This window comes from Sodiomyces alcalophilus, assembly GCF_042370955.1.
Source record: "Sodiomyces alcalophilus JCM 7366 unplaced genomic scaffold ACRALscaffold_7, whole genome shotgun sequence".
NCBI classification, from domain to species: Eukaryota; Fungi; Ascomycota; class Sordariomycetes; order Glomerellales; family Plectosphaerellaceae; genus Sodiomyces; species Sodiomyces alcalophilus.
This window is the reverse complement of record NW_027263538.1, coordinates 1136662-1160902: the sequence shown is the minus strand read 5'-3', so window position 1 is coordinate 1160902 and position 24241 is coordinate 1136662. Positions and strand designations below refer to the sequence as shown.

General features: G+C 55.1%; 8 protein-coding genes across 8 annotated transcripts; 5 read left to right on the top strand and 3 right to left on the bottom strand.

Moving 5' to 3' along the window:
- Nucleotides 1-177: 177 nt before the first annotated feature.
- On the bottom strand, nucleotides 178-1447 carry ACRALDRAFT_212572 (uncharacterized protein; the record flags this gene model as incomplete). The annotated part of the gene is made up of 9 exons (XM_071023909.1): nucleotides 178-367; nucleotides 427-463; nucleotides 515-574; nucleotides 616-776; nucleotides 821-869; nucleotides 926-965; nucleotides 1016-1133; nucleotides 1172-1258; nucleotides 1311-1447. The coding sequence occupies 9 exons, from the start codon at nucleotides 1445-1447 to the stop codon at nucleotides 178-180; spliced, it is 879 nt and encodes a 292-aa protein (XP_070872363.1).
- Nucleotides 1448-3370: 1923 nt separating this feature from the next.
- Nucleotides 3371-7115, top strand: ACRALDRAFT_1065352 (uncharacterized protein). Its single transcript, XM_071017136.1, has one exon. The coding sequence runs from the start codon at nucleotides 4011-4013 to the stop codon at nucleotides 6330-6332; it is 2322 nt and encodes a 773-aa protein (XP_070872362.1). The 5' UTR covers nucleotides 3371-4010; the 3' UTR covers nucleotides 6333-7115.
- Nucleotides 7116-7490: 375 nt separating this feature from the next.
- On the bottom strand, nucleotides 7491-8468 carry ACRALDRAFT_1065353 (uncharacterized protein; the record flags this gene model as incomplete). The annotated part of the gene is made up of 3 exons (XM_071017137.1): nucleotides 7491-7681; nucleotides 7786-8181; nucleotides 8222-8468. The coding sequence occupies 3 exons, from the start codon at nucleotides 8466-8468 to the stop codon at nucleotides 7491-7493; spliced, it is 834 nt and encodes a 277-aa protein (XP_070872361.1).
- A 789-nt stretch (nucleotides 8469-9257) lies between these two features.
- On the top strand, nucleotides 9258-11170 carry ACRALDRAFT_1058186 (uncharacterized protein; the record flags this gene model as incomplete). The annotated part of the gene is made up of 2 exons (XM_071015936.1): nucleotides 9258-9852; nucleotides 9951-11170. 2 exons carry the CDS (start codon nucleotides 9258-9260, stop codon nucleotides 11168-11170), a joined length of 1815 nt encoding a protein of 604 aa, XP_070872360.1.
- Nucleotides 11171-11818: 648 nt separating this feature from the next.
- ACRALDRAFT_1072152 (uncharacterized protein) lies at nucleotides 11819-12460 on the bottom strand (the record flags this gene model as incomplete). Its single annotated transcript, XM_071017940.1, has 3 exons — nucleotides 11819-11922; nucleotides 12013-12369; nucleotides 12424-12460. The coding sequence occupies 3 exons, from the start codon at nucleotides 12458-12460 to the stop codon at nucleotides 11819-11821; spliced, it is 498 nt and encodes a 165-aa protein (XP_070872359.1).
- Nucleotides 12461-14244: 1784 nt separating this feature from the next.
- Nucleotides 14245-14758, top strand: ACRALDRAFT_1065355 (uncharacterized protein; the record flags this gene model as incomplete). Its single annotated transcript, XM_071017138.1, has 1 exon — nucleotides 14245-14758. A coding segment is annotated over one exon (461 nt), but the record flags the coding sequence as incomplete, so codon positions are not given.
- Nucleotides 14759-15489: 731 nt separating this feature from the next.
- Nucleotides 15490-18714, top strand: ACRALDRAFT_1052064 (uncharacterized protein). The gene is made up of 7 exons (XM_071015713.1): nucleotides 15490-15846; nucleotides 16098-16197; nucleotides 16316-16465; nucleotides 16548-16890; nucleotides 16971-17383; nucleotides 17446-17583; nucleotides 17645-18714. The coding sequence occupies exons 1-7, from the start codon at nucleotides 15746-15748 to the stop codon at nucleotides 18191-18193; spliced, it is 1794 nt and encodes a 597-aa protein (XP_070872357.1). The 5' UTR covers nucleotides 15490-15745; the 3' UTR covers nucleotides 18194-18714.
- A 2525-nt stretch (nucleotides 18715-21239) lies between these two features.
- On the top strand, nucleotides 21240-22646 carry ACRALDRAFT_2075611 (uncharacterized protein; the record flags this gene model as incomplete). Its single annotated transcript, XM_071022269.1, has 2 exons — nucleotides 21240-22448; nucleotides 22521-22646. Coding segments are annotated over 2 exons (1335 nt in total), but the record flags the coding sequence as incomplete, so codon positions are not given.
- Between the last annotated feature and the right edge of the window lie 1595 nt (nucleotides 22647-24241).

Genomic DNA, 24241 nt, shown 5'->3' with positions numbered 1-24241 from the left:
TGTATTTCTTTTCTCGTTGTTCGAAAGCATTCTTTAGTCTTAATCGTTAAGCTTGTGGTCTTCCTGGCTTGCTATATCGTATCTCCTATAGCAGTGACTATCATTGGACCCATGCATATTAAGGGGCCGGGTCAGGCTTTCCCGAACAGGGCCGGCGAAGCGAACCCAGTGCGTTGTTCACAACGCCTTGAGCAAACGACCACCTACCTGGGCTTGAAGTCTCGTTTCGTTTGAATGTGGGTTTACGTAAATTTTCTGCTCTGGAGGGGTCATTGCATTGTTCATGGGACATGCTGCGCCAAAGACGGATCTGCGCTCGTCCAGTTCGTCTCCGGTGGTCAAGTTCACGAAGTGTCCAATACGAGCGCTCAAGTGGGTGGACGCATGCTGACGGCCCGTCCGTGATGCGCGGGTTCTGCCTATCACGTAGGTTGTAGAGAAAGACGGCAGGTGAAGTTTGGGCCTGGCGGGTAGACGAGATGTCAGATGTCTCGGGGTCGGCGGGAAGTCCAACGGAAGAGTCCCGTGGCGAGATTGATTGTCAAAGGGTGGGATGATTTCGAAGTAGGTTCAGCTAGTCACTTTTCGCGGAGTAGGTCTGATAATGGGCTACACTGGATGTGTTGTTCATGGGCTGTTGGGCAGATTGGAAGAAGCAGGGATGGATGGCTTGCGTGGTGGGAGGTTTGGGGTTTGGGATGGGGGAAGGATACGATACGACGCGACGACGCGATGACGGGAGGGAACCTGTTGAATGGGAAGGGTGGGGCTTGCTTCTGCATGGACCAATGAATCGATAGGTACCGGGTACATTGTGAACGTGACTTTTGAGACTGCGTTGGAAGAGGCCGAGGTAACAATACCTTTGTCTATGTACATGTGTACAACGTACATGTGTATATAAGGTACCTACCTACGTGTGTACGAATAAGGGATTCTTGCGACGAACTGCTACTTCTGGGAGGCTAGGTTCTGATGGGGATCAATATCGAGGATTAGGTGTTATTATTCGTACGTAGTTCGTCATAGACTGCCTTCGGTATTCCTCAAGTCCAAGATCCAAGGGAACGAAACAGGATCGGCATGCGAGATAGACGAGAATGGAGTTCGGTAGTCGTCCATTACAGGCCCGACTCGAACATGGCATGGGGCTATTCCGAACCGATACGACGTTGAGAGCGAAAGGTCATTCGACAAAGGGTCCAGGTCCCCGCTTTGCGATAAGATTTGGTCTTCGATCTCCGGCCAGGTGGAGCGTCTGTTCAGCTCTGTTCAGTTTTTTCCCCTCCCACGAAGTCACGTTTTTCCACACTAGTGGACTGGAAAGAGGCCGCATCATGTCGTCATATAAAAAAGGCCGGCTGTTGGTTGAGCTCGAGGCCTTGGCCTTGTAAGACCGCCATTGCCGAAGACCTTTCTCCCTTTTTGTCCCGTCTGGCCACTGCATTCCGGGATAAGCTGTGGGCTGTCTAAGAGTTGGCCGGTATGGACGCCGGGCATTCAGTAGGTTCGAACAGGCAAAACTTGTAAGACAAAGAAGGACAGTTGACTCGATGTCGAGCACTAATAATATCTACAACGTACACTATTGTCGCTTTGCTTTTCTAGGCTACCGGTATTGGGACAAAGATACGAATAAGCATTAGGTACATAGTGTACATGTATGTACAGAACTAATCGGATAAAGACGAAGGGAAGCGGGTGGTAGGACCCCACCAAGGTCCAGGCACAAGGAACAGGCAGAACCTGATTGGCCAATACATCTGACACGTCCGACGCGTGACGCGTCGCGCGCACCAGTCGATAAGACCAAGCCAAGACTCCTTTGTACCATTCTCACGTCACACCCGCATTGATTGGATTGTCCTTCCCTTTTCATGCTTTTTTAGGTCTCCCCCGTCTCCCTTCCTTTGTCGGCCAAGAAATTGCACAGCATTACTCGGCCTTTGGTCGTCCGCATTCTCCCACCCTCCCTTTTCGGCTCGCCTTCTTTGTTGCACAATTGTCACAATTCAAGAATACATGTATCCACTCCCCCGATGACCTCGATCGCTCGACTCCCTTGCGTCGCGGTCGCCATCCAAGACGCGTTAGGCGTCGGGTTGGCTTGCCTTACACGGTCGTTGGACATCTGACAGCCGACCAGTCCAAGCAAGGTTAAAGTGAAAAAAAGAGGAATCTGACATCATCACCATCTTTGAAGGTTGGTTAGCCGCAGCTCGCTATTCTTCTCGATTCTTGGATGCACGAGGTGTCGAGAGACGGCTCTGGACACTATCGCGTCCGTGTGCAACCTTAAGGACTTCCCAATGGCTACCACGCTCATCTATCCCACGACCAACACGCCAAGTTCGTTCGCATCATGTCAACTCGCGTCACACATTCAATCGTTCTTGAGGGGAGCTAGCTAGTTTTATCAGTAAATCGGTATTGAGGATCAGCGAACCCAACCGAACCAGTCCGGTCGACGTCCGGCAAGGGAGGTTCATCCCTCCATTTTGTATCTGCCTTTTAGGTTGGACCGTCAGCCCCAACCGACTGGTGCATAGCGAAACCTGGATTTGACCATATAATGGCCGTGTCCAATACCCGCCTGTGCCCGCCCACCCTCGCCGATGGATAGACGTTAGTTCTTTCGTCTGGCCGAGAACTTGCCGGACGGAGTATTAGTGTACAGAGAGCAGAGGCTCAAGATCTTCTCCATTCACCAGTCCTGGTCACCTGTCTCGGTCTGGCTGGGGATCGGTCATGGCATTCTTGTTGATAGCGGGGGCCGTGCCAGCGATGACCAGCGATAGCCGGATTGGAGCCATCCATTCAACCTTCCACCGGCTCGTCCAAACCACCCTTCGAGGCCGCCTCGACTCTTTCCTATCTACTGGTACCTACGAAGTACGGTACATACAGATATCCATATACTCTCTCCCCCTCGTTCTCCAGTCACTCTCGTGAATAGTGTCAGCCCGCAGCTCTCCCATCCAATCCTTCTCTTCCGGTCCTACAGACTACAGCCAGTGACTTGAGATGCCGGGATCTTTGCATGTGTGGGAGTGGGGACATTGACCAGCACCAAAGGCCAGACGAAAGAAAAAAAAGAGGAAAAAAAGAACAAGTGGGCCGCAATGACCAGTACAACGTCAATCCGAGACTAAAGTACTTAGGTATGTACCTAGACCGACAGGGTGGAGCAAGGGAGAGAAGGGCGACTGAAATTAGCCTGGTACAGTATATCTTGGCCCCACTCTCACGTACCAAGTAGGTACAAAGTGGTACAAAGTATCTCCGTAGGCGCTGCCCACCACCTCCCACCGCGGTCTACTTTTGCAACTCGTTGCAACTTCCTCCATTAAGGCTATCCATCCCCTAATTGCCCTCTTTTTGCCTACAACCTCCTTCCAACTCCACTGACCTCTCTCCCTCTCTCACCAACTGCTTGTCAGCTCTCGCATCCTCTCGTTTATCCACGACCACATGTTCACCCGGCACTGTTTTAATGCACCTCACTCGACACTAAACAGCAGACAGCCGTACAATCGCTATTAAACTTGCTCGCCCTACTGTTACCTACAATATTCTCGACGTCGCATTTACCGTTTGCCCTCGTACCGAAAACGCGTCAGGCTGGGAGTTGATCGCCTGGCCAAACCAACGAACGCATCGTGAATACACCTTCGAGTCAAGCATCGACCTCATTCCATTCATGACCTGGAAAGGGTCCTTGCTTCTTCGGCCCACCTATCATTTTACGGGCTGGATCTTGACCTATGTAAGCCCTGCTTCTTTTTTCTTCTTTTTTTGTTTCTCCAATCTCCCTTTCTCGGCCCCCCTGGATTTGTCGATTCATCCCTAAATTCACCATCCATCCCATGTCGCAATTCTCAACCTCGCCGTCTTGCCAATTCCGCACTTGCTCCTCGCCTCCTGGCTAACGTATGGTCGTGTCAGTCCCTCCTTGCGACAGAATCAGTGACCAATTGACCATCAAAGAAGGCCTCACGAGCGCGGCCGAGATGGCCAACCCAAGACGTCTTGCCGGCTCTCAGGCCCCATTTCACATATTCAAGGACGAGTGCTTCGAAGATTCCATTACGCCCATGATGAGCCATGCCCCCATGCCCGCCGTGACGAGACCCCCGAAGCGACCTCTCAGCTCTTCCAACACCAACAATGTCGTCCTCAATCCCCCCTCCAACCTATCGTCAGCATCACGCCAATCTCCTACCAAATCCACCACTGCCCGGAAATCCTCCTCTCCACGCACACCCCTCAAACCCGCACAGAATAAAAGCAACAACAAGCTCGGCGCCGTCACAATGGCTCCTCCGCCGAATAAGGCCACCAACAACACAGATTCGCTGCAGAAGAAGCCGTTCTTATCCAAGTTCAAGACGGCTGCCCAGAAACCCATGACCGGCCTGGCAGCACCGGCCCCATTCGGCAAAGAGAATCTCCAACCGCAATTCTTCCCGGCCCCGCCGACCCTCAATTTCGACAACTGCTACATGCCGTCGCTGCCCCAGAAAGGTCCCGGGAAAAGAACCCTGCTGGAAGCGGCCTCCATCAAGCAGACGAGGCCAACGAAGAAGACCAAGACGACAGAGCCCGTCATCCCCCCACAGGACTGGTTCCCCCCGGCCGTCGACGATGGTACCAAGCCCAACCTCAGCTATGCACAGCTGATTGGCATGGCCATTCTACGCTCCCCCAACCGACGCCTGACTCTCGCTCAGATCTACAAGTGGATTTCCGAGAACTTTAGCTTCTACAAGACGGAGGACGCCGGGTGGCAGAACAGCATCCGTCACAATCTGAGCCTCCACAAGGCCTTCCTCAAGGTAGAGCGACCAAAGGACGATCCCGGCAAAGGCAACTACTGGATGGTCCAAGAAGGCATGGAGCAGCAGTTCATGGGCCCAAAGCTCACGCGGAGGTCCACCGCCACATCCGAAAACGTCCCCGTCATAGCCACTCATCTCGAACCATCTCGGCCCAAGTCCGCGCCCGTTCAGGAGCCGACGCTTCCTCCTCCACCACCCGCCTCCACCGCCGCCGCCGCCTCACAAGTTTCCTTGCCCCAGCTTCCCACCTCACAAGCCACTATACCCGCTGAAGTTTCCTCCGATGCCACCATCCCGATATCCGACCCTCCTGAGGACGCTGCCGCCATGAGGCTGCTTGACCCCGACGGCTTGTCTGCCCACTCGCCTCTCCCCGCTCCCATCCACTCCTCCCCGCCTGTCCCTCGCCATATCGGCACTCGGAGCCATACCCCGCCTCCCGCTTCTCGGGGCCCGGCGACCTCGTCCATTAACCGCTCTCACAAGCGCAGGTTTGCTTCCATGGATGACAGTGGTTACATATCTTCGCTCGAGTCTTCTGCTATGAGACCGAACCAACGGGGCTCCATTCTGACGTCCGAGGCCGATCGGCCTCGGTCGAAGCGGAGCCGAAGAGGTCCCGACGGACGGGCCGAACTGGAGATCGCTCGTCTTCGGGCTTCCTCCTACGACAGCCCCACCAAGAATCGCTCCTACAACTGCCTCCCGCCACCGTCGTCGTCGCCCTTCCGTGGCCCAGACGGACAGATGCTCCCGCCCTTGACGCCGGCGATGAAGCTAAAGGCCCCTCAGAATCCCCCGCCTTCGGCCTCCCCCAACACGAATCTCCAGATCCATCGCGATCAGGTCCGTGCCATGCTCCAGTCTCCCCTTCGGAAGATGACCGGCATAACCGACGAAGGCACTCCGTGGAGCCCTGCCTTCAACCTGGACACGTCCGTCTATGACCTGAACAATACCATGGCCTTTGGGGAGTTTGACAGTTGGCAGGACATGGATGAGTCGTTTTTCGGTGCCGGTACACAGACATACGAATCTCCATGTAAAAAGTCGACGAGATGCCACCGCTTCGTTGGGGCCGCCAGGCTGGGAGACGCCAACGGGTCGGCAAATAACAACAACAACAACAGCAACAACGGGAACAGTCTCGGCATCACATCCACGCCTGCGCTGAAACTCCGTACTCCGTCCAATATCACATGGGAAACCCCAAGCAAGGTGTTCAGCGGGTTGGAATCGCCAAGCAAGATCTTTGGCGCCGACTCGCCGTCCAAGATGCCATCCCCTTCCAAGATGACCGCCGCGCTGTACGACTTTCCCACCGAGAACCTCTTCGCCAACATGTTCGACGGCCCGGATCTGCTACCTGAGGACACCGAGCACCTGCCCCTGGATATCTGTCAGGGGTTCGAGAAAATCGGCTCGGGCTCCCAGACGGCTTCCAAGAAGAACCAGAAGCCCCCCATGGGCCGAAGCCACACCACCCGGTTCTAAAAGCACTCTTTGTTTCGAAGACAGCGGTGAAGCAACTTGGTGTATTTCTACTGGCATAAGCGCTGGCATTACTTATGACGCTACGAAAGAGATACCCATTTGTCGTCTTGAGTGTTTTTCCTTTCTTTTTGGTTCTTTTTTGGGGCCAACACCTGACCGGCGGCATATAATGAAACGGCTGATGGGCTGTGAGCTGGCAAACTCGCTGAGCAGCGTGCACATATGGAGAGGAGAGCTGTGGACTCGCATGGCTTCGCGGCCTCCCTTATAGCGTGTTTTATTTTTTTTTCTTTTTTCTGTTTCTTCGCTCATTTCCTTGTCTGATGATAATGACCGAATGCACAAAGCCGGGGTCAAGGGTTAGGGAAATTCGGGACGGATGGGACACGGCGAGGCTGGGATGGATTTGCATCGGGACACTACACTACGCTACGCTACACTGCACACTATCGTCCTTGCGGCCAGGAGCGCGTACTTACTGTCTAGTACAAGGGCCCCGGGCCGGGCACCTCTTTCTTTTTTGCTCTACCTTTGGTTTGGTTCTGGGAGTTTGGGTTGCCCAGGAGATTGTGGATTTTGCACATAGACTACATATCCCCCCATACCAGGTTCTTGGGGGATCCGATGGATCGGATGTCAGCCAGGTTAGGTTGCTGGCAGATTTCTCTCGTTGTATTGGCTCTTGGCTGCTAGGTAGTCTGAACAAGGAAAAATAACCCTCTTCTGCTGTAATTGTACTCTGGGTTGCCGTCGTTGGATTTCTCGTCTGTGTCTCATCTGGTGTCATTGGGATGTTGGCATCTCTTGTCATTCAGACGAATAGGTAAAGCAAAAAGTGCATTGGCTGCGTGGGTATCTTTATTTCTTTACTTGAGGGGCTTTAGGGATATGGAGGCTCTACGGGATGATCCCAAGCCAGGCAGGATCGGCCTTGGTAATGACAAATCGACTTGAACAAGCGCACCGAACGCCATGTTCGACAGCTCCAAAAAGAACAGAAAGGACGGAATAAACTGCGTAAATGACCCGCCCCATCTCCGATGCTTCTCCTCGTCTAAAATCATGCCGCCCTTGGTGAATATGAGTGCCTCGTTACATCGTCTATCAACAGGGAAAGAGAAAAAAAAACGCAGTGGAATAGTGAATGTCGGCGTGTCGTCAATATATACCTATCCGTGTGGCCCATCCGGTGTTCTCCTTCTGGTTGAGACTGATCTGGTAAGGGAACGGGTTCGAGCCCTGGGCGGTGATGGGAGGGATATGGTCTTTATGTGCGTTGGCGTAGGTGACGATCTTCATGACGGTGGTGAGGAGGGTCTGTTCCATTGCCTTGCGGACTTTGGCTCGTTCTGTATTGTTTGTCGGTCGTCAGCCAGACTGTATACCCTCGTCTCGTTCAAGATGGAAGGGCGAGAGGGAACGAAGAGGGAATGAGAGAGAGGACGGGACGTACCGCTCTCGGTCCGGGGCTCGGCGACGGTGACTCTGACGGTCCAGTTCTCCCAGCAGACTTCGTCGTCGCCGCGGGCGACGAGCCAGGCTTTGCGGCGCTTCTTCTCGAAGAATTGGACCGAGACCTGGCCGCGCCCCCCGCCGCCGCCTGAGGAGGCAGAGTAGCCGGCGCGTGGGGTGGTCGGGGTGGTAGTGGTGGTGGTGGGGATGGCGGTCGTGGCGGAGGTGGTTTGGTGTTCTGGCGACTCGAGCTGGCGGGCTAGGGCAGTGGTGCGCTGTTCGATCATGGTTTCGAGCTCGACGTCGTCGACGTAGGGGAGGGTGAGGTCCAAGACGGGACGGGTGCGCGGGGTCAGGGCGGGAAAGTAGCGGTGGAAGAAGATGGTATGGAGGATGCCTGTTGTGGTGTTTCACTTGGTTAGCTGAGTGATTTTTACTTTCGTCCTTGGTAATCTGTTCGTCGGGGTGGGGAGGCGCGCGCTGTCGGGATGGTGTTGTGCGTGTGCACGAATGGCCGTTGCTAGACGGTTCGGCGATGGGTCGACAAGTGCCCATGCCCATGGTGACGTTGTCGCGGGGTTTGGGAGGACTAGCTGTCTCCCTTTCGCGAGGGATATTCGCCGGGAGGGAGACCGGGCTGCAGCAGATGGGGAAAGGAAAAGAGGGACACACCTTTGACGACATCGCGGACTGAGGCCGGGTCGGCGAAGGCATCGAGGATGAATTCTGGAGGACTGCGTTGTTCCATCATGTCGTGTCGCATTGTCGAATGTTTGTGGTGTTGGACGGGGGAGGCATGTCGGGACGGCGAGGATGGCGTGCTCGTGCTCGTTCAAGAGCAGGCTTGGCTTTTCCGGGTTGGTTGCTACCGCGCTCTTGGATGGAGCTGTTCTAGAGTGACTGCGGGCGTGGATGCATCAGGTGAGGGGTCGGTCGGGGCGGGCGGCTACTGTAGGGATTAAGCGGGGTGTTGTGAGGTCAGCGGGCTCTAATGCGGACAAGTACAAGTACATACGCTGTACATGAACAATGTGTACCTACGTAAGGTCAAGCGATAAGCCACAGGCACGGGTGGGCCAACGGCTGTAGGAATGTGGCTGGACCGAGGTAAGACCGGAAGCTACGAAGCGCGTTGCAGCTGCCGGGCGTACATCCTCGTGTCAAGGTACGAAGTACAATAGACATCCAGAGCTTCCCCCAAACAAACCATCACGACACCTGAATCGACGCAGGAGAGGACAGTCTTAGCGACGTCACCAACTCAACAATTGATCTGTAGAGGGTACATCTGAATTCCCCCAAAGACCGGATTCGTACATACGCGACTGTCGACGAAATCAACCCGTTTCATCCCTCGATTCGGTCCCCTCGACTTGTCCCACCCCAGACGATTGACGACGCCGACGAGATAGACCCTCTGGTCGGTGTGAGCCTCGAGCTCACCACCAGGAACCCGCCGCACCAGTCGCCATCATGTTTGCGGCCACTCGCCGCTGGTTCCAGCGCAACCGGACACCCCTCGCCATCGGTGCCGGTATAGTCGGAGCCGGCTACGTCGCCACCCAATATGTCCTCTCCCGCCTCAACGACGCCCGTGAGCGCATGAGCAGTGATCGCATCGCAAAGGAGAACCTACGCCGGCGCTTCGAGCAGAATCAGGAGGACTGCACCTTCACCGTCCTCGCCCTCCTCCCCTCCGCCACCGCCGCCATTCTCAAGGCCCTCGACACCGAGGCCATCACGTACGAAATCCAGTCCATGAAGGCACGTGGCAGCGCCAACAAAGGTCCTGCCACCGGAACGGGGACTCTAAGTTCTCCCAGCATTGCCGATACAAACCTCACCGAGGACGACGGCGCGAGAAGCAGTCTGGCTGCCAGCACCGTGCAAAGCGAGAGTGGTATCCATGCTAGCCAGGTCACTCTGCCGCCTGTGAATCAAGAGGAGGGGTCGCAAGATGGAGGAGCGGCGGGCGTAGAGCAGCAGCAACAGCAGCAGCCACAGACACAACAACAGCAAAAGCCGAAAAAGACCAAGAGGCAACTCTGGCATGACTTGATCATCAGCTGTGAGTCGCATCATCCGCAGGCCAGGCGCCACCTGGTGGTCTGGCATCTCGTCTACCTTTCCCGTTCTCCTTATGCTGACACGACTTGTACCCCCTAGCCATTACCCGCTCCTTCACGCTGATCTACACCCTTGCCCTCCTCACCATGCTCACCCGCATTCAACTCAACCTCCTTGGCCGCCGCAGTTACCTCTCCAGCGTCATCTCCCTCGCCGCTAGTGCGAGTGGCGCCGGCTCTCCCTCCGGCCCCATCAGCCTCGAGAACAACGACGACGATAGCCCCGTCCACGCGTACGGTAGCGACTTTGAGACGAACCGCAAGTACCTCGCCTTTAGCTGGTGGCTGCTCAACCGCGGCTGGTGCGACCTGCGCATCCAAGTGGAGGAGGCCGTCCGCGCCATCTTCGGCGAGCTCAGCCCGCGCGACATACTCACCTTCCAGCGCTTCGCAGAGCTGACCCTGGAAGTGCGTCGACGCGTCGAAGGCGCAACCCCGGACGCCCGCCGCCGCAATCCCGCGTGGCTTGGCTACCTACTCCCCACGCGCGCCGACGAAGACGAGGTCATCCGCGCCTCCGGCATCCTCGAGGAAGGGGAGGTCGAAAAGAGCACCGTCGACTTGGGCTCCGCGCAGCAGCCGCCGTCGCAACTGCAGCAGGGATCCCCCGTGTCGCTGAGGCGGCTGCTGGACGAAACCGCCGACCTCATCGAGTCGCCTGCTTTCGCCCACGTCCTGACCCTCCTCCTCGACAGCGGGTTCTCCGAGCTCGTCGACAACAGAGTGGCCACCCTGGCGTTCGGCATCCCGCCACAAGGGGACAAGGACGCGGCGCCACGGCCGTCAGACCATCTCCGCTCCACGGACGACATGCTCGTCGGCGGCGCGCCGCTGGGCACCATCCTGCCGCCCGAGGAGGCCGAAGAGGCGTCGCAGCTGCGGACGACCAAGGCGGTGCAGCTGCCCCGGATCCTGTCGGTGCTGACGCGCCAGGCCCACCTCGTCGGGAACGGCATGCCTAACGAATACCTGAGCGAGATGGAGCGGGTGCGCGACCTCGAGAGCTTCGCTGCCGTCGTGTACTCGAGCAACTGGGAGAACGAGGTCATGAACGAGGAGGGAGCCCTCGCGGGAAGCGGGAGCACTGCGGACGTGAGGGCCGCTGAGGTGAATGTAGGTCCGGGGGCCTCTGACGAGGTGCAGATGTCCGGGGCGGAGGTGGCGGCGGCGGCGGCGGGCGGCTTGGGGGAGGAGAGCGTCGTGGTCGTGGACAGCCAAACCTTTGAGAGTGCATGGGGGAGGGCCGTGGAGGGGAAATAGAAGGAGGCAAATGGTATGATGGTGTTGGAAGGGATCACAGCACTTTTATGGCCGGCGACAGGGGTTAACGGTTTACATGGGGGTTTATATAAAACCATACAGGCATAGGCATCCACTCGAGGGACGGTTAGGCTGGAATTGGAAAAATGACGCTGAAAGGCGCCATATGTACTATTAGGAGGCCCTTGTAGGATGGATAACTGATATATGCGCCCTTTATGACGAGATGGGAAACGCTTGCTTCTATTTTCCCTTCCCGTTCATCAACTATGTGCCTCATTGACCGCCATGTCAGTGACGATTCTCTTCTGGGAATCACATCTTTCATCTTGACCTTCGCCATGTCATTATTCTATCAAGATTTTCGTTGCCTCCTGCCTGGGAGGCCTTTATCTTTATCTTTCGTCTTTCGTCGTTTAAGCTCGATACACCGAGACAAGACGTGGCATTGCCCTGTCGGGGACAGCCTCTGAAGTATCGTCCGAGTGCCAGTTCGTACCCTCGGGCTCCTGCCCTAGACTCGTGGTGCTCGGCGACATATCAGACGGTCTGTCTTTTCGAAACCGTTTAACCCCGTCCCGTCTGGCGGTTGCGCTTCGTGAAATAGGAACCTCTTCATATTTCAAAATAGGGGGTGAGGTAGGTCGTTCACATCAGACCACGTATGAACTGGTCGAGGCCCAATTCGAAGAGCTCGTTTCTTACGCCGGCGCCGCCTTTGTGTTCCACTGGCGCGAGAGGGTTCTTGACGACTGTACGAAGAGAAGCAAGATTGGGTCAGCGACTTGACTAGAACCAGATTCCTTTCCTTATCCACCGTTGAGTTGCACGGGGAAACTCACCATACTCAACCCATAGGTTGATGTAAATCTGATGCATGACGTTGCGCATGCTGAGGGAGGCGGTGTCTGTGAGCATGACGAAGCGGAGGTTGGCGGGGGTCTCGTAGTAGTGGAGCTTGTAGGCGCCGGTGCGGTAGGAGATGAAGGCGTCGTCCTCGCCGCCGAGCTTGCGGGCCATGTTACGGAGGGAGAAGACGGCGCCGAAGATGAGTTTCGCGTCGTTTGCCGCAGACGTGGCGTCTGAGGGCGCCGGCGGATGGGATGCTCGGGAGGACGGAGCTGGTGGTTGAGTCGCCGAGGATGGGGGGACGGGTCGCTCTGGCGGCGGCGGCAGCCAATGCTTGCTGTAGATGCATTCTGCTGCGAGGGAGTTAGCAGGGAGTTGTTATGTGGGGGAAGTCGGCGACGAACTGTGGCGGTCGAAGATGTAAAAGGAGTAGACGGGCATGGCGGCGGCTGGTTGTTGATGTTGAGGGAGAAGGGGAGCGGGTGAAAGAGCCCCGGTGAGCAAGACGATGGCGGGTGGAAAGCCTCGGGGCGCTCAGGGGTTTAGTTAGGGCCGGTTGGTCTTTCGTTGGGTCTTTGGTCTCGGCGGTGTCATGGGATTCGAGTGACGTTTGGGCTGGTCGAGGAAGTCAAGCGGATATCACGACGCGCAAGAACCCCGGAGCGGTACTTGGGTAGACGATGCGGCAGGACGACACGATGCGATGGCCGGTCCACGAGATCTCGGTCTGGGGCAGCAGAGTGTGGAGTAGGTACCTAATAGCTCTCTCGGCCCACACCTACCGGTCGGTGATTATCTCAGCAGGATGGAAGTGGCTTATGCTCGTTTCTGCTTGATACATACGCTATGCAGGTAATACCTCGAATTGAGGTAATAGGTATAGAATCCAGCCACACGCTATAAAGTCTATATTAACCTTCGGTGGTAGCGGTACCTGTCTTGCCAACCCCTTTAGGAAGGTTAAGCGAGGTCATGCATTTGCAAAATCTTGGCTGCAGATGTCGCGTACCGATACATCATGGTGACAAAAAGAATAGCAAGGTTGAGAGGGCTCAATCTCTGTAACTCGCATGTATTACCGACCGAACGACTGGTGGTCCATTTCAGTCAGGTACTCAGTACACGATGCCCTGATTTCTATTGCAATGCCGAAAGATGCGATTTTACGCGTTTGCATTTAACAATGTTGACTTGATCCCAAAAAAATTGCGCGGGTTTCTGGCGACATTCTCAACGGTTTGTTCGGCGAGACAAATATCTAGTCCGAGGTCGCGTGGAACCGGGTGAGGTCCGGAAACAACTCGCTGATAGTCGAGCTAAGTACTCCTGGATGACATCGAGACAAGGTACACCGAACGCAAGAACAGCGCTGGCACCTGGGGGAGAGGCGGATTTAACCTTTCACAACTTCGCATAACGATGAGTAATAGACAGCCACGGCAGCCCGGGGGGAGGCGCGGTTGGAGAAGGAAAAAGGTATAAAGAGGAGGGGAGCACCCTTTTTGCTTTCTCTCGAGATGGGAGAGGCGAAAGATCCGGTTTCCCCCTGGATCATCATCATCGAAATCAAACTCGACCTATTCTCAAACCATCCCCAAAGAAGACGGGACGCATAAATTCGAGAAGGACCACCGCTTTTCACTTCTGAAAACGAGCATTGTTGCGTCCTCCGTGAATATCACAGGGTGGGAGAGAAAAGTCGTCATCAAAGAGAGCGCTTCCAGTCTTCTCTGCCAGGATGTTTCCACCACCGGTTACAACATCGAGCAAACCCGCTACTGCGGAAGCATCGATCCCCCTCTTTCCAAAACCGCTCTCCTACGCACAGCCACTCTATACACCAGTCACCACCACCACATCCTCGTCATCTTCGTCCCAAGTACCAGCTACTCGGGAGAACCATATTCCTCGTCCCCCAACCCCCAGCATGGACAATATACTGGTGCCAGCCGCCCTTGTGTTGTCCAAATTCTCTGGAACCGGGAACCTCTATCTCCCCTCGGAATTCCTCAGTGACATTGAAGATATTGTAGACATGCTCCCGGGGAGGATCTCCGAGGCAGCCAAGGAGAGACAGAAGCTACGCCTCATGCGTGTCAATGTCGTGGGCAGAGCAAGAACCTGGTGGGAAGCTCTCGACATTGAAGACAGATTTAATTGGGAGAAGACCAAGACTCGTTTCAGGGAAGAGTTCAAGGACGATGCGATTCAATATGACGGCAAGGCAATGCTCCAAGCCTCCACGCTTTGCCGCAAGAGCGGGGAACGACTGGTGGATTATGTCAAGAGGGCGATGAAGCTCAATGCGAAACCGATATCGGTAGAGATGCGGCACGTCCTCGCCCAGCGCCTGTACGAGCACATGGCGGATGCTGGGACTGACGCCCATCTACGGGAACGCGTTCAGGACCGTCTTGCCGCGTCTGGGAAGAGCCAACATGGTGTCCTGGACAAGTCGGTCACCTTTGAGGATATCAAATGCATGATCATTGAGGTGGCTCGGGGGAGCCACGACATGTCGGAACTCCTGGATGACGATGACAGTCCCAATGACCTGCTTGGAAGGACTGGGGAGAAGCGGACGGGGACGGTGGCAGATAGACCGGCAGAACATGGCACACGGCTCAGGTTGTTCCAGGACGATGGTAAGGAACGAAACGGGAACCAGTTCGGCGGGAACTTTTAGACCAGCGGGCGAGACCACCATAGGTAGAAACAATAAAAGATATCTAATTAGGTAGCCATAAGACCAGTCCGGGCCCGGCGCATGTGGACATTGTACTACTGGTATTTGCACAAATCACAACCTACGCCACAGTAAGGACATGGCGGGACCAGAGAGACGACGTACGAAGTAGTGTACGTACGAATAAGTAGATCAAAATGAGACCAGGTGAAAACCAGCTGGTCTGGGTGCCATGTCTAGGGGATGTTAGTCGTCCACCTCGCTGTTGACCAGATTAGAGATATGACGACTCGTAATGAGAACCTTGGGGCCCGCGGCCGGAATGCGGAATGACAAGGATCGATCTGTTAGGAGGGGTTGCTGCTGGGAAACTGAATCCCTGTTGTTATCGATATATGATACGGTCGGGGAAACAGCCCGCCTAGATATTCATGATGGTTCGTTTCATGAGCTACGAGTGTGGACATGGATCGCGAGGTCAGATGTCTCGTGATGTGGCGTTGAACGGTGAATGGCGGGGTGGAAGACGGAAGCGCCGAGCTAACATCCAAGCCGTTTCATGAAACGGGCTGGGTTGGACATGATTTTATAGGTGTTGGCCAAGCATAAAAACACTTCATTTGACGGACAAAGACGAGAAGTCAGGGCGATACAAAGTACAGTAGCGTGGGTACATACAAAGGTGGGGTGTGATTTCTCTCGAGTCTCGGCGTCACAGTGCTACAACATTGAATGTATCCGTACTTTCACTACGCACTTCACTCAGCCCTACCACTGAACCCTCCTCGTCTTATCTTCCCCCTGTCTCGACTACTTCTTCGCTCTCATCCCCATTCACTGATTGAGCACATCATGTTGGAATATGCTGCTAAAGTTGAGCCTCCCACCTTGTCTTAGACCTTGAGAACTCCCGAGCCCCGCGTACCATAGTCCGAGTCACCACTGTGACGGGGCGTCGTCATCGCCAATTCTTGTCCCTCTCCAAACTCGCCCGCCGCCATCGTGACATCGGGTTCCTGCTTTCTCCCGGCTTCGCAATCATGACGACCGGCTCAGGAACACCTTCCGCCCTCTTGCCGTCGCCCGAGATATCCGTCGGTCTTCATAGCGACGACGATCGCCCATCGTCGATTCCCAATATGTAAGTCGACTACTCATGTACCTGTCGAGGAGAGAAGGGGAAAGGGGGAGAAGGGGAGAGAAGGGGAGAGAAGGGGGCCGAGTGGCCCCACTGATGCTGGCAAGGCTGCATCTGCTGCATTCTTGCATAGCGTCGTCGCCCCGTCCCCCTTTCCCCAGCTCCCGGTTCCCCTCCTCATTTCCCGTCCGTCTTTCCCGTCCGTCTTTCTGCTCGTCTACCGGAGCCCGTTCCAATGCCCGAACCAACTGTAGATCCGAACCGAGAAAACCGGGCCCGTCCAACTCGGCCGAAGGCTTCCACAGCCCCCTACGCCATCATCGCCGTACCCCCTCGACTCATCGTGAAGTGAGGGTAAGTAGACAGGCGGCCTTGGTTGTTCATCCCGTTTCGTTCTTCCACCCGTCCCAATATATGCGGCCCAGGAGGATCGTGAATCATAATGGACAACAGACTGAACATGAACCCCTAGGAAACCCTCAATGCCCGCACGGAATACCCCGGTGAAGGCGATGACACTCCAAATCACCACCGTATTAACCAGTACATCATAAAAGAAGAGATAGGACGTGGATCGTACGGCGCTGTCCACCTAGCAGTCGACCAGTATGGAACCGAATACGTGCGTTTTCCGATTTGCCTTTCAGTCCACCCCATTTTTTTACCCCCTCTTCCTTTTCGTCCTCATGGTTAACATTGCCTAGGCTGTGAAAGAGTTCTCCAAGATGCGCCTACGTAGGCAGGCCCGCTCCAACCTCATGCGCCGGGGCCCGCGCCCTCCCATGCCAGCTGCCCTCCGCCAGGACCAATCCGACTCGCTCTGCTACATCCGAGAGGAGATTGCCATCATGAAGAAGCTCAACCACCCTAATCTTATCCAGTTGATAGAGGTTCTCGACGACCCCGAAGAGGATTCCCTCTGGATGGTCCTCGAAATGTGCAAGAAAGGCGTCATCATGAAGGTGGGCGTCGGCGAAACGGCCAATCCCTACGACGAGGAGTCCTGTCGCTGCTGGTTCCGCGACCTCATTCTCGGCATAGAGTACTGTGAGTGGTTCTGGTTCTCCTCACGCTTGAACCCAGGCAACCTCATACGGTTGACACCCAGTCCGCTGATACACGGCCAGTGCATGCCCAGGGCGTTATCCATCGCGACATCAAGCCAGACAATCTACTCCTGACCGAAGATGACGTGCTCAAGGTGGGCGATTTCGGCGTATCCGAAATGTTCCAGAAGCCCAGCGAGATGATGACGGCCAAGTCGGCCGGCTCGCCCGCCTTCCTGCCGCCCGAGCTGTGCGTTGTCAGGCACGGGGATGTCTCGGGCAAGGCCGCCGACATCTGGTCCATGGGCATCTCGTTGTACTGTTTGCGCTATGGAAAGTTGCCCTTTGACCTTTCCGGCGTGATGGAGATGTACGAAGCTATCCGCAACGACCATCCCAAAGTACCCGACAATGAGGATCCCGAGTTTGTCGACCTCCTCGGCAGAATACTAAACAAGGACCCAGCAAACCGCATCACCATGGCCGAATTGAGAGTGGGTTGAGCGATACCCGCCATATAGAACGGTCTATCGAACTGACACATCCCTCTCGTTAGGAACATCCCTGGGTCACCAAAGGTGGCATTGACCCCTTACTCCCGGCCGAGGAAAACTGCGCGGAACTTGTCGGGCCCCCAAACGAGTTGGAGCTAAACCGTGCCTTCACCCCCAAGATGAACCACCTTTTCTATGTGGTATGTTTTCTTCCAACGATGGAGTCCGAATGGCGAGTCTGATGTGTAACAATCGTCACAGATGAAGGCGATTCAGAAGTTCCGGGGGATTCTCGCGAGATATAGGACCGAAAAACGGTTGGCGGACCTACAGGCTCCCAGCGAGCGAGAAGAAGCGTCTGGAGGCACCAGCCCCGGCAGAGAGCACGCCGGGACAAATGAGGAAATCAAATCTCTCATGGAGCGGCGCCGCAAGTTCCTCAGCCGCCGCAGCAGGGACGACCACGGCGACCAACCTCGAGTCCCCCCCGAACTCATCACAGGAAAGGAACCGCTCTTCCTAGGCGTCGGCACCGGTGCCCACGGCGACGACTTTGCATTCAACTCACCCCCGGCTGATGCGGTTGCCGAGTCGCCCACGAACGTCGACTTTAATATCTACGACCGCGCCTACAACGTCGAGGTCGAACGCATCATGGCCAACCAGGCGAGGCGGCCGACCTTGTACCTCAACCGACTGGTTGAGGAGCCGAGGGCCGAGAGCAAGCTAGCGGATATCTTGTCAAAGAGCATGACTGTGGGCGATGACGCTCCCGCGATCGTATCCGCGGAGCAAGGATCGGGAACGTGAGGTGTGGATGCGGAGACTTGCGGGTGAGATATCGGAGGATAAACGGTTGTAAGTCGCATGGACCATGATTTTGATGACAGGTCGAGGGAACGATTCAGCATGCCCCGTGCCTTGCATCTGCGGCTTCTTTCCGACTAATCATACGTCCGCGGTAGGGAATCTACATTAGCTGTGCTCATTATTGCATACAATATACGGCGGCTTAGATTTTCCATGGTCACTCCCCCAAGTTAAACCAACAGATTTCGGAGAAGGATCATGCTCCTCATGCGGGAAGGTTGCTCAACGAAATTTCGCTGTTGTATTGGGCACAGCAATGGAATTAGCCAACTTGCTCATGTTCCTGGACGGCTATCAGGCAAGCAAGCAGGCTGTGTACTTGAGTGTGTGTGATTCAGTTTATTGCACGGTGGACATGCTCACGTCGTGATGCAGGGGACGAGAGACAATACATATCACATTAACGACCAATGGAAAGTGATCAAGTTGCCACGAGGAGCGACTAGACGAGGAACGACAGTGTAATCCATGCTTCCAATATACAAGTGGACGCATGAGTGCATACCTATTCAATGTCCCGGCGTGTTTTCTTCAATACATACTTGAACCGTCGGCATGTGGACAGAGGCGATGGACAACCGGTAACGCGGGCCTTTGGACGTGATGGTTGGCGGTGCAACCCTGGAAAACAGGAAATCCATCGTTTGTTGTATTCCCAAGTTGACAAGGCGAGCAAGGCACATGCGAGTAGGATTCGGTTTCATTGGTGGAGGGGAAGAGGAAGCTCCTCCGGATGGTCATCGACTTTTACATGTGTGATGGATGCAGTTGTCCGATGACCAACAAGTCACATCTCTGCTTGATGGCGGATGCACAGCAGACAAGACGCGATCGTGCGCTAAAGCTAATACAGGGTAACGCAATGACTGGGGGAAGCTCTTCGGGAGCTTGTCTGGAGCTTGGGCCGCCCGTGCGTGTCTCGACTATAGGGATGATATTTCGGTATCATGTAGGAGGGCTTGGTCGTGGACATTGTCGAACGCCGCGACGCATGTCGACATGTGAAGGAGCCATGCTGCTATCCGTCGACACAAGCCGGAACTCTGGGACGGACGGGAGCGAATGACGAAGATGAGAGGAGACTCGTGGTGTGTCCAGCGAGTTTGGCGAAATTATCGAGGCGGAATTGTCGCGGGGTCTAAGTTAGAGAGGTGAGAAAGTGCCGAAGCTACGTGACAATACATCCACCAGTGGTATTTTGAAGGATGAAAGGACTGTTGGTACGGATATAATGCCATCACCAAGTAATAATGCGAATACGGGCGTGGATACATATCGTCTCGGCTGCCCAAGCGGCCTCGTTGTATTACCTCCCGAGACCTTGGCGTGGAAACAGGAATCGAAGAGGTCGCGTCGCGTCCCTTCGGGAAAACGGCCATGTCGCGATGGTGGTTGCGATGGGATATGATGTGTCAAGCCGAGATGCGTCAGTCCGATTAGGTGGCTGCTCGTCTTGTTCGAGTACTTAGTACGTTGTACCTTTACGAAGGTACTGGCGGATCTGAGGGAATCCCTTGGCAGAACGCGTCTTTGGAGGACACACTGTGAAATCGTGGGGTTTGTCTCCTCTTTCTACAGTGCGGCTATCGCTGTCGAGGGATTCGTCATCCAAGTTCTACCCTGGCGGTTACCTCCTCTTGAGTACTTGATACAACTTTTAATGAACCTCCTTCAATATGGCGGGTGACGGAAAAGCATGCATCATGTATGCTACCGCCGCCCCTGTTCTGAGCCTTTTCTTGTCTTTATCACTTTAAAGACCTGGTTATCGTATTTTCGACTGGGAATATCGAGGTATCTACCTACTAAGTAAGTCGGCAGACTGTAGACATTGTTGTTTGCATCGATTAGTCAGCCATGCGAGCAACGCCCAGTCGTACCTGCTAACTTTACTGGGCGCACAGACCACTTCGCCCCCGGTCCTTCTCTGCCCACTTCTAACCTTTCAGCCGAGCCGGCCTTCCTCGCAACCTCACCTTGATATTTCTACATCTTGCCTCAACTCGACTCTTCTATACTGGCATCGTACTCCCTTACGGTTTGGGGGTTTGTTATCCCCTCGCGTCTTAGCAGACCAACCTTGATCTAAAAACCTTTCGTATCCTGTTTCCATATGGCTCTCATAAAAAGCCCACACCTGCCGATTCTCTGAAAATCCCGCTCAAGACTTGCATTCACTTCTACCTACCTCTGTATCCCGTCTCTGCCTCTTATGGGTTTCACCCTCTCGGCCTCTGGTCCTGCCTTGCACGCTAGTCTACACATACTCTTGCTCATACTTCTACTCATACTCCTAGAGGAGAATTCTGCTTCTCCAGTTTAACAAGAAAAGAAGCAATAGCTTGATCACTTCACGCGCCCGGCAATTCACTGTCCCTCAACACCATAAGAGTTCATCGCAGACTATTACGGGGTTTAACGACCTGTCGGTGCGTGCTCTTACATACTCATTCATTGTCTTTAAGCTCCGGTTCCTCTAACAGCGCGCAGGAGAATAAGAACCTCGCCCTGAAGATTATCCCCATCGCAAACAACTTGCCTAAGCTTAGACACCACCTACATGGCATAGCACCTGGGTTCATTGTCCCCCAAACAACCTACAGACCGAGCGGTCTTTCACATCAAAGGATTTCCCCAAATTCAGGACTAAAATCCACACATGTCGTGTCAATCAGAGACAACCTCAATTTGTCTCTGACAAGTGCTATTCGCCACCCCGGCGTGTGCTCTCTGTCGTCGCCCTTTCGACACACATCAAAGGCTTCCTAAGCATAGTTGACACTTTCACGCCATCGGCTTTGTTATTCCCCTGTTCTAACCGTCAGAAGCAATGTCGAGCGCGCAGACTTCGGGTTCTGGGTCGGCGGCGAGTTCAAAACCCTCTTCGGTCAAGTCGGCTGGTAATGGCGCCGGCGGACATGCTCCCGTCGTGACCTCGCCCCACGGCCACGCCGATAATAGCGACCCTCCGCCCCAGGTTTTCGAGCCCCAGCCCCGGCCTGCCGAGAGATACTCGGTGAAAGAGCGGTTCGCCCGCATTTTTGCCCCCAGCGCCCGGTCCACCCCCTCCAACGCGTCCCCTCGGCCCTCGAGTTTCGAAGACGGCTCTGTCCCGCCCTCCAAGAAGCCGTCCCCTCCCCCGCGCAACCCGTCCGCCGCCGCCATCGACAAGGCTTCTTCCACTCTCAAGTCGATCAAGTCGGCCCCGAAAGAGGTGCAGCGCTTCACGCTCGATCCAGACGCCCCCGGCGGCCATGTGCACCACCTCAAGTCCAGCCGCCGCCAAGAGAAGCTGTCGGACATGTGGCGCCTGCTCCTCGGCAGGAGGCAGGAGATTCTTCCCGACGATAACGACTTGTCGCTCGTGTCTAATTGGGTCGGCTCGGCCAAGGAGGAGGACACCAAGGCTCCTCCCGAGCCGGCCGAAAAGAAGGGGTCCAACGCGGCCGCCAATACCCTGGCGCAGAAATATGGCAAGTGTCAAGAGGTCGTCGGCCGGGGTGCCTTTGGTGTCGTCCGCATCTCGCACAAGAAATCGGAAAACGGCGTCGATAAGCTCTATGCGGTCAAGGAGTTCCGGCGCCGCCCGGACGAGTCGGAGAAGAAGTTCAGCAAGCGCCTCGCCTCGGAGTTTTGCATCTCGTCGTCGCTTCGCCACCCCAACGTCATCCACACCCTCGACCTCATCAAGGACGCCAAGGGCGACTACTGCGAAGTCATGGAGTTTTGCGCCGGCGGCGACCTGTACACCCTGGTGCTATCGGCCGGCCGCCTGGAGGTGCAGGAGGCCGACTGCTTCTTCAAGCAGATGATGCGCGGCGTCGAGTACCTGCACGACATGGGCGTCGCCCACCGCGACCTCAAGCCCGAGAACCTGCTGCTCACCACCCGCGGCGCCCTGAAGATTACCGATTTCGGCAACGGCGAGTGCTTCCGCATGGCCTGGGAGACGGACCCGCACATGGTCTCGGGCCTGTGCGGCTCGGCCCCCTACATCGCCCCCGAGGAGTACATCGACAAGGAGTTTGACGCGCGCGCCGTCGACGTCTGGGCCTGCGGCGTCATTTACATGGCCATGCGCACCGGCCGCCACCTCTGGCGCGTCGCCCGCAAGGACGAGGACGAGTTTTACGCCCGCTACCTTGCCGGTCGCCGCGACGAAGAGGGGTACGCACCGATCGAGTCGCTTCAAAAGGTAGGCACCCCCCCTAGGTACTCCCTTTGCTTTGTTCTCCACAACGCGAAACTAAAATTTTGAACCTTGTAGGCACGCTGTCGGAACGTCATCTACTCCATTTTGGATCCTAGCCCGTCTCGACGTATCACCGCCTCGCAGGTCCTCAAGTCGGAATGGGGCCGCGAGATTAAGCTTTGCAAGGCCGGCGAGGAGGGACTCTAACGGTTGAGGGAGGGGGGAGGGCTCGCAAGTCATGCTGGAAGTGGAGGGTTTACCACAGTACTTCGCTATTCCTAGCAGCAGAAAGGCCGGGCTTGCTATATTTCTCAGAGTTATATATTTAACGACCTATGACCAATTTTGATACTTTCTATCCTTTCTTTCCTTTTCCATTGTACGGGATGCCTGGACGGTAGCGATTCGCGACACAAGATGTGGCTCTCAGAAAAGGCGGCCTGTTTGTTCTCTCGCAGCTGTAGACGGCCCATCCTGCAAGCTGGGGAAGCCATCTATATCTTCTCTAGTAGTTCCTTGACTACCAGGTAATGGGCCAAGGGCAGAGCGACGAGTGAATCAACCAGCCTACAAGGCAAATCGTCGTGGAGGTGTCAAGACGATGGTGTCGTGGCAGATATATAATCAATATCAAAAGGATTGTATATTCCAATATTGGCCGAGCCTCTTGGACTGGGGACATGTTTTCTCTTTCTCCTTCAGGGCAAAGCTTCGTAACGAGTCCCAAGAATAATGTTAGAGACTGCGTTATCCACTTTATACCATGTCTTTTCCCTACTCTTACTTACAATAACCTGTGCTCATTGTTTAAGACCCTCTCACCGCCGCATGATGCCTTGAGCCTGCGACAGAAGGGTAACAAATCCCGTCCCCATTGTCCATCGAGACGACGATATCAATGCCGTTGTGGTCAGCCTACCGTGAGTCTACCCTTCTCAACGTGCTGATTATCCATTACTATCCCACGCCCTCCCTCCCTGTTTTCGAGGCCTCCCTCTACTTACTTTTGTAAAGACACAGCAGCGAAGAGCAAGGTAATTAGAGTACACAACACCATCATGAACGGCATTGGCGCAGAAGGAAAGCAATAGTTTGTTCATCGTTTCGATTGTAATGCCAAATACCTATAATGTTCAGGTAAACCAAGAAGAATAAAAAGGGGGTATGTGTTCACGTGCGTCCCTTGACCAAAACCACCCTCTTCCGTCAAGCCTCATCGCACCTAAACATATACACCGCATCACCCCATCTATCCGAGATATAACGATGCCAAAACGGCACCGGAAAAGAATCTAACCCCACCACTGACGACTCGTCAACTAGAAAAAACCAGTCAGCCTCCGTCTCCCCCCTTCACGCCTGGTGTGCGTCTCATCCCTTATCGCCATCCAACCAAGGTCCGTACCCCATGTCTAAATCAGCCGGGCAATGGCAGAAAGATGGCAAAATGATATGAACAGCAAAGGCAGGGCTCCCATGGCTCTATAAACCCGTAACGTCCCCCAAGTCTCCCATACCTGTCCTGCGCCCCGGTGCGCCCCAGCATAAGACATCTCTTCCCATGGCCAGTGTAGGTATCAAAGTCGCCAATCCCTCCCACCAGCGTTGTCTCATGTCTGATTGCAACAAGTTGAAGCCGAAGAAGAAAGATGGGCGTAGCCCCCTCAGCTCTGGTTGCAATACACACGAGACTAAATAATAATAGTAATGATAAAGCAGGAAATTGCAAATATAAAGACAACCATATCCGCCGCTCGACATGGGGCGAATTATATATATAGTCTGAAAAAATTCAG

Excerpts from the sequence above, each read along its gene's own strand:
- ACRALDRAFT_1065352 (XM_071017136.1), top strand. The coding sequence starts at position 4,011 with ATGGCCAACCCAAGACGTCTTGCCGGCTCTCAGGCCCCATTTCACATA.
- ACRALDRAFT_1052064 (XM_071015713.1), top strand. The coding sequence starts at position 15,746 with ATGACGACCGGCTCAGGAACACCTTCCGCCCTCTTGCCGTCGCCCGAG. Across the intron at positions 16,198-16,315 it reads CGACTCATCGTGAAGTGAGG|GAAACCCTCAATGCCCGCAC; the intron begins GTAAGTAGACAG and ends ATGAACCCCTAG. Across the intron at positions 17,384-17,445 it reads TCACCATGGCCGAATTGAGA|GAACATCCCTGGGTCACCAA; the intron begins GTGGGTTGAGCG and ends CCCTCTCGTTAG.